Raw genomic sequence first — 13,568 nt, forward strand, 5'->3', positions numbered from 1 at the left:
CACAGGTAGAAAAGATGATGCAAAACAGTTTGTGTCACTGTGATCTGTCTTCACAAGACGTACAATAATTCAGTCAGATAATTTTTTTTTCATTTTGAATTTAAAATCATTCAATAATAAATTAAAAATCAAAATTTCGCCTTAATTTATACTTAATTAAAAATAATATATATTTAGCAATAATGTCATCAATTAATATTTAATAAAAATAACATATAATAATTATGTCACAATATCTTTTAAAAAGTCATTGACGCTATAATAGCACTTATCAGTTAGTAATAATTTTATTTCCTTTTTAAATGTTACTATGTCCATTTTTTTTAGATAATCCGGTAATTTGTTAAAAATAATAGGAGCCATACCAATCACACTCTTGCCAAGCATAGCAGTCTTATGACCTCCAGTTGCCAGTTTTAGTTGATATTGGGATCTCAAATTATTTGGTCTCTTTCTAGTGTCTATTAATTTTTGAAATAAGTGCGGATTAGATTTAACAAAAATACATATTTCCATTATATAAACACAGGGTAGTGTTAAAAGTTTAAGTGTTTTAAAAATAGGTACACAACTTTCCATTGACTTTAGTCCACACATTGATCTGAGACATCTTTTTTGAGCTTTAAATACTTTGTCATTTTCACGTGAGTTACCCCAAAATATTACACCATAACTTAGATGTGGCGTTACCATACCGTGGTAAGCTACAAGTGTAACATCCAATTTGACTTTTTTGGATAATCTGAATAATGCATAAGCTGATTTATGTAACTTTTTACATATTGATTCAATGTGAGAATCCCATGTTAATTTGCTGTCAACTTTAAGTCCTAAAAATCTAGTTTCTTGCACTTCTTCTATGTTCAGATTATTGTATTTCACACAAATATTTAAAGGTAGTTTTTTGTTGTAAAAATGCATTAGTTTTGTTTTTTGCAAATTGATTTTCAAATTATTTATGTCTAACCATTTAATTATATCATTTAATGTATTATTTACGTCCAATTCATAACAATTCGGGTCAACGCATTTTATCACAGCAGTACTGTCATCAGCGAATAAAACCATATTTTGCTTAATGTTCAAAGGCAATATATAAATGAGGAACAGTAACGGTCCTAGGACACTTCCTTGAGGAACGCCAAATCTGTTTAGTTTATAGTTTGACACATTATTTGTTTCTTGTTTTGTTTTATGACATAGACTAGTTAATTTTACACATTGCATTCTATTATTTAAGTAAGACTTTATTAAGTTTAATACATTTCCTCTTATTCCATACTTATCTAATTTGTTTATCAGTCTTTTACGATTGACATAGTCAAAAGCTTGTGTCATATCAGTATACATAACACAAACAGGATTACGATTATCTACATTTTTCATAACAATTTCAATTAAGTCATATATTGCCATATTGATGGTTTTGTTTTTCCTGAATCCCTTTTGTTCGTCGCATAAAATATCATATTTCGTCAAGTAATTATAAAGAGCGTTGTACAAGTATTTTTCAAATATTTTTGTAAAGATAGACCCTAGCGCTATTTGTCTATAGTTGGACATGCGTTTTTTATCTCCTGTTTTATGGAGTGGTATTATAATTGTCGGCTTTAAATTATCAGGATAAACACCAGCCGATATAGACATATTTATCAAGTGAGCTAAATGATCTGCAATATCCTCGCAGACAAACTTTACAGCTTTTGTGGAGATATCATCATATCCAGTACTGTTGGTATTTTTTAATGTTTTTATAATTTTAATAATTTCTTCGACCATAATTGGCAACAAGAACATAGACTGCGGTTGAGCCTTTAGATCTACCTTATCTTGTAAGTTATTAGAGGAATTTTCAATTTTGTCAATAAAATAAGTATTAAAAGTGTCTGCCATTAAAATTGGTTCTGATACTATGTTTCCTTCATTTTCAATCTCTAAAATAAAGTCTTTTTTGTTATTTTTATTATTTATAATTTGCCAAGTTGCCTTGGATTTATTTTGGGAATTACTAATATATGAAGAATTTTGAACCCTTTGTGTCATATTTATAATTTTTTTTAATTTTTTGGAATAATTAACTAAGTTTATTTAAGACTGACTGGATGGCGCTATTCTATGTTTCCATAACAGCAGTCTTTTCTTTTTAGAACAAATTTTAATCCCCTTTGAAACCCACCGCAAATTCTTTTTATTTCGGTTAACGGTTTGAATTTTAAAGGGAAAGCAAAGATCATAGATCATTTTGAAATTATCAAAGAAATAATCAAACGCTGTATTGATATCGTTTGTACTGTAAATGCCCTCAAAAGGGAAAGATTTTATATATTTTTTAAATAAATTCATATGCTCATTTGACAAATTTCTCCTTTTTACACGCCAGTTATATAATTCATTAATTTTATTAATGGGGATCTCTAAAATTTGGGCTGTGTGATCCGACAAAGCAAAATCAATTACTTGACTGTTGCATTGATCCCGTAAATTGTGAGCAAAATTATCAAGACAAGTTTGAGAGCTTGGTCTTGTAACTTCTTTGATTTGTAATTGAAGATTGTAATTCATGAGAAAATATTCAAAGTCTTGAGATAAATTATTTTTTACCAGTACATTAATGTTAAAATCCCCACACATTATTATATTTTTATAAGAATTTTTATTATATAATGTCTTTAAAATTAAATCTAATTTTTCATAAAAAATGTCAAAATCTTTTGAAGTAGATGGTCTGTATATACACAATATTACCATTTGATATTGGATTAATTCCGTTGCACAGCATTCCACAACACCAGGTACAGACAGTTCAGCTATATAATGCAACTCATTGTATCGAAAATATTTTTTTAATAATATACAAGTTCCACCACGTTTAATATCCGGTCTCGCATATACGGCTGCAGGAACATAATTTGAAAGTTCTATTTCATCTTCGTCACCAGACCGTATAAAATGCTCCGATATGCAAATAATGTCAATGTCAATCTTCTGGTCAACTAATAATTCTATATTTACAGTTAACAAATCTGATTTATTTAACAATCCCGCAATATTTTGATGTAAGATAGTTAATTTATTTCCCTTGGATTGATTTGCGAAAAAAATTTGTACACGTATTAACAATTGTGTCTTCAAATTCGGTGTTTTTAACGTCATCCTCGGTCACTATACTAAATACTAGTTCTTTCAGGTCATCAAATATTTTTTTCATACCTTTGTTTTTAATTGTACCATATCGGACTGAGAACATGTCACAGTCGTAGGTGAGATTTAAATTAGAATCTAACAAATAGGCATAGTTATGTGTGTGTATGTCCAGATATAATAAATTATTGAAACACTCCAATCTCCAGGTGTTATGAATTGGAAACGGAAACGGTTAAAACGGTTCTAAAATAAATAAATAAATATACATGTACGGGACAAATTACACAGATTGAGTTAGCTTCGAGGTAAGTTCGAAACTTGTGTTGCGAGATTAGTATCCGTAGATAGAGATATATGAGTTAGTACTCAACGATACTTATTTTACTATACAACGACACAGGACAATAGAAAGTCAAAGATGAATCCTCATAATTAATTTTATTTTGCTCGCTTTATAAATATATATATATACATATTATATTTATATAAATATATATATATTTATATTATATATCTATATCCTTATCATTAAATTTCCTGCATTTCTTTGTCTTATAACTTTCATAGTAGGTAGGTACATCACACTTTTGATAACGTTATCAAATCGTCAGCGTCTGTATATTTATTATGAAGTCAATTTTGTTAAGACGCTGACCTGACCTCAAATTAATGTTAATACATACAATAATTATGCTGTAAGTACCAGAAGAAGTAGCAAATCTATATCTTTTTCTACAGATATCGTAGGAGACATCTAATGGACAATTTCATGCACAGAGGCAAAGAGCCATTATAACTCAGCCTTATCTTGTTTTATTTTCTCCTCCCGGCTATAAATTGAACAACTACATAGAAATCGAGTAAGTATCAAACACGCTGATTAAAAAAGAACAGTTGAATATAGCATGGGAAGGAAATATTCGTTGATATTGAAACAATATGGATTGTTTTGTAGTAATTCCTTGCAACTTTGATGATATCATAGGGTTGTTGACATGTGGATGGATTGTAATTATAGCTTATCGCGTACAATAACAGGAAAACAGGGTTTAATAACTAGAGGTAATAGATAAAAGTGTCATTTATTTCAGGTTCAATTTCTTTCATAAATGATTTAATATACATTAGACTCGAGAGAAGTGGAGCTGTAAAGTAAAATCTGTAGACATAAAATCGAAGACACTGGCGAAAAAAATGAGTTAATTCACAGCCAACGCTTGCAAGATTCGAGATATGCTGTGAAAGTCTTAAATGAGACAGATGTTCGCAATATGGCGACCAAATGTACTGAAGGAATTGAAAGCTTGCGTCTTTCTTTATTTGGCGACGTCGTCTATTCTTTTGAAACACTCGGAAAGGAGTGAAATTTTTTTGTTTGTTTTAACTTTTATCTCGGGTCTAAGTGGCGTATAATGAAACATACGACAGTTTCTCAATTAGATCACCAGGAATTTAAAAACATGGACATTTAGGTGTATTCCTCATTATGGTTGTGCTTTTTATTATCGCTTAAACCACACGGCACCGGTGCTACGTTGAGATCAGATTTTCTATCCCAATTGATAACATGAACATGAACGATCAATTGGTGATACTTTTTTCAAGTGCAAATAAAAATTACATACTTTTTATGTAGGTATGTAAGTATGTGTACTTATGTTTTATTAAACCACGTTCCAGGAGGTAGCACGCATTGGCCGGAAGGTGGACCATCAATTTGGCCATTCCACCAGCCATTAATCCTACTCGGTGGCTTTTAGTTACGACGTTTTACTGTCAGTGTCCGTCAGAAATTCTCTCTTGGAAGTCTTGGAACTAAAAGTCCCGTAAGTATATCCTATACATATATGGATCTTCTTAACATTAAGGTTGAATTAAATTGTTTGAATTATACTTCAAAAAAATTATAATTAAACATTTAAACGATGACTTAGATACTTTCTTCATGAGTCTAAATAATTAAGATTTATAATTAAGATCGTGAACATAGAATGAAGAAAAATATTGTACGGGACGTTTGTTTTTAAAGGTAAAAAAATGTGAAGTACCTAACTTTTAGTAGGCAATATAATAATGTTTTTTTTTCTTATTATCCTTACATCATGCACATATGTATATGATTAACTTTTCAACAAAATAAGCCATGGTATCATTGTCTGTGATCGTGTTCTCAAAATAGGCTAGAACTTTCTTATCCTTTCCTCAAACTCATCGGAACCTACCATGTACTCCAGAGAATTATGTTACTTTTGTCCTCTTTAGCCTAAAACAAAGTCAGAGCATAGAGACGTGGCCATCGATTCCTGACGTTACCAGTTGGACTGTACCCAAAAACTGTTATGGTTCATCGCGCATGACCCGAGCGGAGCTGAATAATCTACATTTGCATGTATATAGTCTAGGCAGTATTATATCAAATAATATAGGTACCTAAGTAAGTAGGTACATAATATTATTATATTTATTTATTTATTCAGTTCACCAACAGTCGATACAACAGTAAATACAGAGATTATACATACAATAAGGTTCGTTCTAATTGCTCGAGCAGTTACAGGCAAACCCAGCATGCTATGGGGAACAATCCGTGTTTAATTTTTATTATTACTGATAAATTTATGTAAGTATCTATCTACCTTTTTGTTAGTATAAAGTTTATTGTGTATTATTTATATACTCCACCATCGTATTACATAATATCCCGTTGATTCCCGTTCCTGCGGAATTTCGGGAAATCCTTTTTTAGTCAACCCCCTGTCCACATAAGGAACGTCTCCAGACCCAGCGGTTTGAGCTGTGCGTTGTCTGTCAATCAGTCTTACTCACTAACTAACGGAAGAGTTATCTGGACGTTTGAAAATTAGTATTACTTAAGTAAGCTTATATAAATGTTTATTAACTTCATTGGATTGGAATTTTTGTTCAAAACGTACCTACCTAAATATTTATCTGCATCATTAAATTACTTAAAGTACTCTGTTTAAAGCCTATGGTTTGTATTGGATCGATATGCTAAAGTTGAGAGTTGCAAAAATCTGCATTACATGCGGTATCCTTACCGGCTTGCCGTAGAACAAGTTCAATGACCTTGTCATGGGTCGTTTGGGAAAACTTTATATCCAGTCACGCGATGACATCTGCACAGTCATATTAACCTGAGCATTGATAGTTATAAGTAGTTGAACAGGGTGCTTACCTATCCCTGACGACAAAGACAAATGAATTGTATACTCATGTTAGTGTCAAATAATTATGATAAATTTAAGAGATCTATATTTGTTAATTGATAAATTGCGTAAATAAATCAATCGCAATCAGAGAGAGGTTTTGTTTTGAACCTTTCCATTCAATGATGCACGTTGAAATTTCGCGTATTGAGCGTAAGTAACCCGTGTCGCGTACCAAGTTTTGCAGCGATGCAATGTGGGCGTTCACCCACGCTCGTCTTACCTTTTCTGGGGAAGCTTTCGTTCAGCTCAAGCCGGTTAGCACCGTACTCCATAGAAAGCAGCGTAGGAGGACAGGCTCAGTTATTTCGATTGCAATTGTATAAATACCGACATACGACGTGCAATTAGAATGATCGATCATCGTGAAAGTTTCAGTTTAGTCATATGCTTGACATATTGTGTGCGCAAGTTTTATTAACGGTAAACACTGTTCATTCAAATGAGCTTTGGTTTTTGGCTTTGGTGATCGAATCGGTAAGGTTCCTGGTTAAAATGCGTGATGCGCAGAAAGGCACAGGTTCAAATCCCACATCGGACAAAGTTATGTACCGTACCGTAGGGTGCTAACGTACGTTAGTTTGAATACCGATTTTACTTACGATGAGCAAAAGCCTGCACATTGAATGAATGAATAAAAGTTTATTAGCATCACACAAATGTATCTTACACTTAAGTATTCAGGCAACTGGATGTGTAACCATAGATCCAATATCTCTTCTCCTGAGAGGTGAGGATGCACCCGGGACTAAAGCCAGGAGGAAGAGGAGGACTGTTCATTCAAACGAATTGATTTCGGGTAACGAAGTATTTAGTGGACAATATATCACATTATATAAAACATGAAAAAAAAACAGAATATGCCGGCAAGATTATTAAAAAGTTCGCTAGCCTTTTGACATGAAACTGTGCTACTTTTACCAGCGAATCATAGAAATGATTCATGTCAACACGATTATGTTTTTGATGAGATTGCGAGCGCGATAGCTTTGTTAATGATATACGTAGTTGTGATAACACTTGTCTTTGTCACCCAACTGGTGAATGGGGCTAAAATAAATTATAATAATGTGCGCGACGCAATAGCGGCTCTTATCTCCCAATTTCTTCCGTTTGTAGAAATGTCTTTGTCTACGAGGCAGGACAATGGTCGATGTAATTAGTGCTAACGCGTGGGATTCCAGCATTGTTATCTTAAAGCTAGATCTGAATCAGGTCAATACAGAATGCCAGTAAAGCAGTATAAGGACAATGTGCGAATGCACATTTCGTCATGCAAATTCGTCCACGATTTAGATTTCAGAGTAAGAATCTATATTTGTTAATTGACGTCCGGTGATAAAATACTGCAGTGTAGTTTGTTCCGCCGCATCTTCTACACATGCGAAGCGAAGCGGTAGTACTTAGTTATAATTCGATTTAAGTGATGTGACGTCAATAAGTGATACCTTGTATCCAATTTTGAAAATAAATTTATTGTACTAAAATATTTTAGACTTGTCTCTTCACAGTGTGACCTGAATCTGAAGAGTGTCCAAATAAAGAGACAACTGGTTTTTTACATATTAAAACAAGATGACGATTGTAGATCATTAAAAAATAGTAATAGGACTATAAATACGACTACGGAGCAAACAATTAGCACAAAGCTTTTAAATTCGCGAAAGTATTCAATTAAACCTTTTCCTCGACAAATAAGAGACACCTGCAAACGGCCCATTAAGGGGGCAATTGTAGGATTCCATTACCCAGTTTAATTATAAGATCGGCGCGAATTTGTTCAAATATCTATGTATAGGGTGTGTTAAATAGTGACGGATACTGAACCACTTTTTAGGCGATTATCACACGGCACCGCGCACCGCCGCGGCAGGCGGTGAAGCGGATCTCATGTCGCATAAGCCTCTACTAAATCCGTTGATACTAAACACATGTTCACCGCCCGACCGCGCGGTCGAGCGGTGCTCTCGCCGCCACCGCCTCTCCGCGCGGACGGCAGCGCGGAGGGGCGGCACCTCACACACGTGGCACCGCATAACCGCGCGGAACATCGTGGAAGCAAGACGTGTCGCAATTTAAAAATGGATTTCGATGTCGAAAAGTTTATTTCAGAGATTCAAAGTCGCTCTGCTATCAAATGAAGAAGAGGACATTCGCGTATAATTAAAAAATTTATCTTCGTATTTTCTCAAACTTTTATAGAATAACATGAATGACCCATTTAGAGTTCTGCTTCGTAAAAATGGATGTACCCAGTATCTTCTTATTTTTTTCTTTCTGCGCCATAAAAGCCAGATTGCTGCCACCACTTCAGCGTCCATTCTTGCCAGCGTCTGCAATAAAACTGGTCAAAACCGCGTTAAATCCATCCGCGCGTACAGGCGCGTAAACCGCCTTACCGCGCGGTGCACCGCTGCGAAATCCGCGTTACCGCCACCGCCCTCCGCGGCGGTGCGCGGTGCCGTGTGATAATCGCCTTAATGTAATTGAAGTAGATAGCAAAGTCTTTTCTTAAGTTTAAAAAAAATATATCTTTTACTCACATAATGCTTCACTGGAAAACTCAACATCAACATACATACATATAATCACGTTTATACATATTGCGGGGTAGACGGAGCCGACAGTTTTAAAAATACTAATAGGCCACGTTCGGCTGCTTGGCTTAATGTTAGAATTGAGATTAAAATAGTGACAGGTTGCTAACCTGTCGCTTAAAAAAAAGAATTCCAAGTTTATAGTAAGGTTATCCCTTAGTCGCCTTTTACGACACCAGGGAAAAGAGATGGAGTTGTCCTATTCTTTTTCCTATTGGTGCCGCACGGCACATCAACATCCTTGTGTACCTAAATGTGATTTTGCAAAATATAATTAAGTACGTCCGTTTTGTATGGATCTTATTGGCACTAATCAACTGATAGTAGTTGTTACTTTAATGTCTACTTTACCCGCTTCTAACATTTTTAATTAAGCCGCAGGTTCTGAGTTCGCGATTGTTCGGGATCTGTTAGCGTCGATTTAATTTTGCACTAAATAAGGCGATGAATTTAAACGCGTAATAAGATTTTGGGGTAATTTGTTCTGAAATGTTCCTGAATAAGGCAATTTAATTTTTTAACTAGCGACCCGCATCAGCTTCGCACGGGTGCCAAATTATAAATGTTATTATACATAAAAACCTTCCTCTTGAATCACTCTACCTGTTACAAAAAACCGCATCAAAATCCGTTGCATAATTTTAAAGATTTAAGCATACAGACAAACAGATTAAAATAGCGACTTTGTTTTATACTATGTAGTGAAGTATGTAACTATGTAAATATTAGATGTATGTAGAAAACAATAAGAAATTTGTAACTTTATGTAGGTTAATAATAAACTTAGCATACCTAATAACTAAGTGGTCTTAGAACTGAATCGGTAGACCGGAAGTAGAAAGAGAGAAGTAGGAAAGCGGATCCCATGCCTCGAGGCTTAAAATCTGCAGAGGGTGCAACTGGGAACAGGCCAAGATGAGAGAGAGTTGCTGAGTACCTAACAGCAATAAACTTCGGATTCTTTTTTAGATGATGGGCTTGCAATCTGTACCTATACGAATCTCAATTCCATTTTGATTGTTGACTATGTCTACCCCGTAAGAGATAAAGACGCGATTATATGTTTGTATTCATGTAGGTTTATTTATGCACAATTGATGGGCGGGTTACAAATTTAATGCTTGATTAAACATATAAACAGTACCTATTGTACAGAGAACACAATCATCGTTTATATTATGAACACAGGCAGAACGAGATTGAACGTCCTAGATTAGATTAGGTCTTGTTATAGACAACGAGAATAAGCTACAGCAAATATTATCTTCAAAATATATTCTTTATATGTATGTAGGTACATATGTTTGTAACGCGATAATTTTCGAACCGCTGCTGGTTTGATTCTGATGAAAATTAAAAGATTATGTCATAATGTTTGTATCTAGCAATAGAATTTTCAATATCGTAAGGCAACAATCGGTATAATTTTTGAAATATTCACAATAAAAAAAAAAGTGTTCGCGAGGTCTAAGTTCGTGGCGAATTACCAGTTATTCAATAAATTCAAATATAGAACGTTGGTGCGCGGGAACACATGACTCATCATGCGATGGCGGTTGCAGTGACCGACCTTGCTCAAGACGAGAGTTCAACCGTTTTAAGATGACACACGCAAGAAACTTTTTATCCGTTATTTAAAATTGGAACTTGTTTAACGGTCGTCAATGATTTATTGGGCCAGTATTTTACAGACGTGTAGGTTCGTGTTTCTGTTTTAGCTATGCCGGTTAGCTTGTTATTCCGCGAGGCTTCTCTCCCGTAGAAATTAAAAGAAAAAAAGCATCAAAAAATCGATCTAACTGATTCCTACGTCTGGGAAAATTATTTTTTTCCAAATTATCATAAATGATTATCTACCAATTATATTTTTTTTTTCAGGAAAATGATATAGGTACTTAATTTATACTATGTAACAGTTAACAAAAAACACCAGTCGCCCAGGTACTATTACTAATTGGATTAGTTTAACAGTCCAATTAGACATTTTGCAGTGATAGTAACATTGGAATAACATAAAAAAGTTAAAATTTATAGATTTAGAGCTGACGAAGTCGCGGGCAACTTCCATGTTTCCCCAATGTTCATAACATTTTCTATATAACATTATCCAAATGATATGAAGAAATATATTTTACATTTTTAGTATGTAATATTTAATTATTTCTCTCCTCTTATCTACTTTCATTTTTTTGTTTATTATTCCAGAAAAATAAACAGTTGGTTTTAAAGAATTTCTATTTTTGGGTTTTCAGTAGGTACCTTTGATACTAAGCAATTTGTCAACATAAAAAAAAAACTTTAAATAAACTACCAAGAGTGGAAAGAGCCAACAGTCTGAAAAGCCACATTCAGCTGTACCGCTAATGATGGGATCGAGATTCAGATAGTGAAATCTTGTGTTTAAAAGAGGAATCCAATGATTTGAACATTTCCTTTAATTGGCTTTTATAATTTGCATACAAAGATAAGTGGGTGGCACAAACTACCTACCCTGCAAGGGATATAGAGATGTGATAATATGTATTTAACGTAGGTATGAATAATATATTTTTAATAAAAATTCAATAATACTTCATTTGAGGAAAAAGTAAATTCTAGCCAGCGTAAACTAAAATAGTTATCTTTTTATTTACTAAAATTGTTCTTATTTCACAGGCAAGTACATAGTGTGTTTATTTTTTTAAATTGTTATTAAGTATGTAGGTAGTTATAAGCAAATTGTATGTAATTTTGGATAATATGAAAATATAAAACAATATTATTGAAAATATGATTAATTTTGGTCAACTTTGGATTAAGTCCAAAAAATACTTTCTCCCTACCAAAGTACTTTTATTGAAGACTAAAAACTTTTAAAGTAAGTATTAGGTATTCAGTCTTTACAATCTTCATTGGAATCCATATTCATTGTAAGTTGATATAAAAATACATATATAAAATTAGATAGTTACCTTTATAAAAATAAAAGTTTAAAATATGTATTTTATAGACAAACCTTGGAATAATTATCGATAATATACCTACATAGGAATATTAATTTCTGAGAATCAGGTAATTTTAAACAATTTCAATATTATATATTTCATAATTACCTGCATAGTAAAAATGCTGTTAGAAATAAAAAATCATATTCATAAAGCAGGTAGAAACGCAAAATATTCCAAGCAAGTGGTTCTTTCTTTTGTGTTGAGGACATGAATAGTTTCAATCAAGTTTGACACCATTTTCTAAATTCTGAAATACCTATTCAAATAAGTGATAATAATCAAAACTCTACTTACATTTGGTTTCGATCTCCATCGTCGCAAATAAAGTGTCCCAAATTTAAAAAAAAAGTTTTGAGTTTAGTGAAAACAAAGAAAGAACTTCGCCGAGGTAACTTTTGAAACTCGCGTCTGTTGCAAGAGGATGCAAACGAAATATTAAAATTGTTATAAACGCTCAACAAAGAAAGACAGTTCTTGTCGAGTGTAAATTCAAATTAACCGAATACGATATTATTATGGACGGAAGAAGAGTCAAACTGCGACATGAAAAAAGACGAGAACAATATCTTCAGTAAGCTAGCAACTGTTGTTTTTGTTTATTTTATTTTTGATTGTTGCCTGTTGATTGGGTTTGACTTGACAGCTGTTAAGTGAATGCAGCGCAACGATTGGTCTAAATCAAAATTACCGCTCAACGTTTTGAAAATCTACCTATGATCTATGGTTCGTTCCGAACTTAGCTTAACTACAATTTATTTCGTTCCGAAGCAGAACTTAATAAAATGCTTGTATGAAACAACTTACAACACTTTTAATTTAAAACTTTTAAAACAATAAAAAATATGTATTGTTTTAAGTTTTAAAATCATAAAATAAATTAATAATAGTTAATTAAAGAAAAGAGCATTACTGCTCGCGTGGTAATGGAAAGTATCTGAGATTGAATTACATTATATGTGCATTACTAAGTTTAATTGTTAACTGAAGCCCATTGTGGGGAAACCAGCAGCATCAAATCGTAGAGTGCAAGGAAACTTAATTTATTCAAGATACTGGCCGAATGTTTCATTTGTAAGGTTGTGGCGGTCAGCACTACGAGTATAGTAGATTGATGAAATCAGGGATAGAATGGGCTCAGGTATATCGCCAAAAGTTTTTAGTAATATACTAGATAGGTAAAATAGAATTTCCGTTCATGCTCTAACATTATTGAACTTTTACTTCCTCAGACAGGTAGGTAGTAGGAAAATGTGATTCTTTACATCAATTAAATATTAAAAAATGTTTTGTAAGTAGTCATAGGAGACCTTGACCTCAAAAACTACCTCTAAATTCGCATTCCTATTGCATACTTTAAAAAAAAATAATTAAGCTGCTCTTTTCTAAAAGTATTTATGCTTCTAGCATGTTAAAACGGCACTTTAGGGTAGAACCACTCCATATCTTTCCCATAGATTTCGTTAAAGACCATAAAGGGAATGGCTATATAATCTAGAGATTCTTCTTGTAGCGATAAGCTGGCAACCTGTCACTATTTGAATTAAAACTCCATCATAAAGCCACACATCTAAATGTGGCCTGGCAGACTGTTGGCTCCGTCTACCCCGCAAGGG

General features: G+C 33.3%; 1 protein-coding gene across 2 annotated transcripts in view; it reads right to left on the reverse strand.

The window, feature by feature from the left end:
• Nucleotides 1-12,545, reverse strand: part of LOC106136863 (stathmin) — a 34,682-nt gene extending 22,137 nt beyond the window's left edge. For both annotated transcript variants that reach the window (XM_060954842.1, XM_013337523.2), the window contains exon 1: nt 12,250-12,545. In XM_060954842.1, the coding sequence (XP_060810825.1) occupies nt 12,250-12,268 (19 nt within the window). In that variant the 5' untranslated portion in view covers nt 12,269-12,545. The remainder of the gene's footprint in view (nt 1-12,249) is intronic.
• Between the last annotated feature and the right edge of the window lie 1,023 nt (nt 12,546-13,568).

This window comes from Amyelois transitella, chromosome 2 (assembly GCF_032362555.1).
Source record: "Amyelois transitella isolate CPQ chromosome 2, ilAmyTran1.1, whole genome shotgun sequence".
NCBI classification, from domain to species: Eukaryota; Metazoa; Arthropoda; class Insecta; order Lepidoptera; family Pyralidae; genus Amyelois; species Amyelois transitella.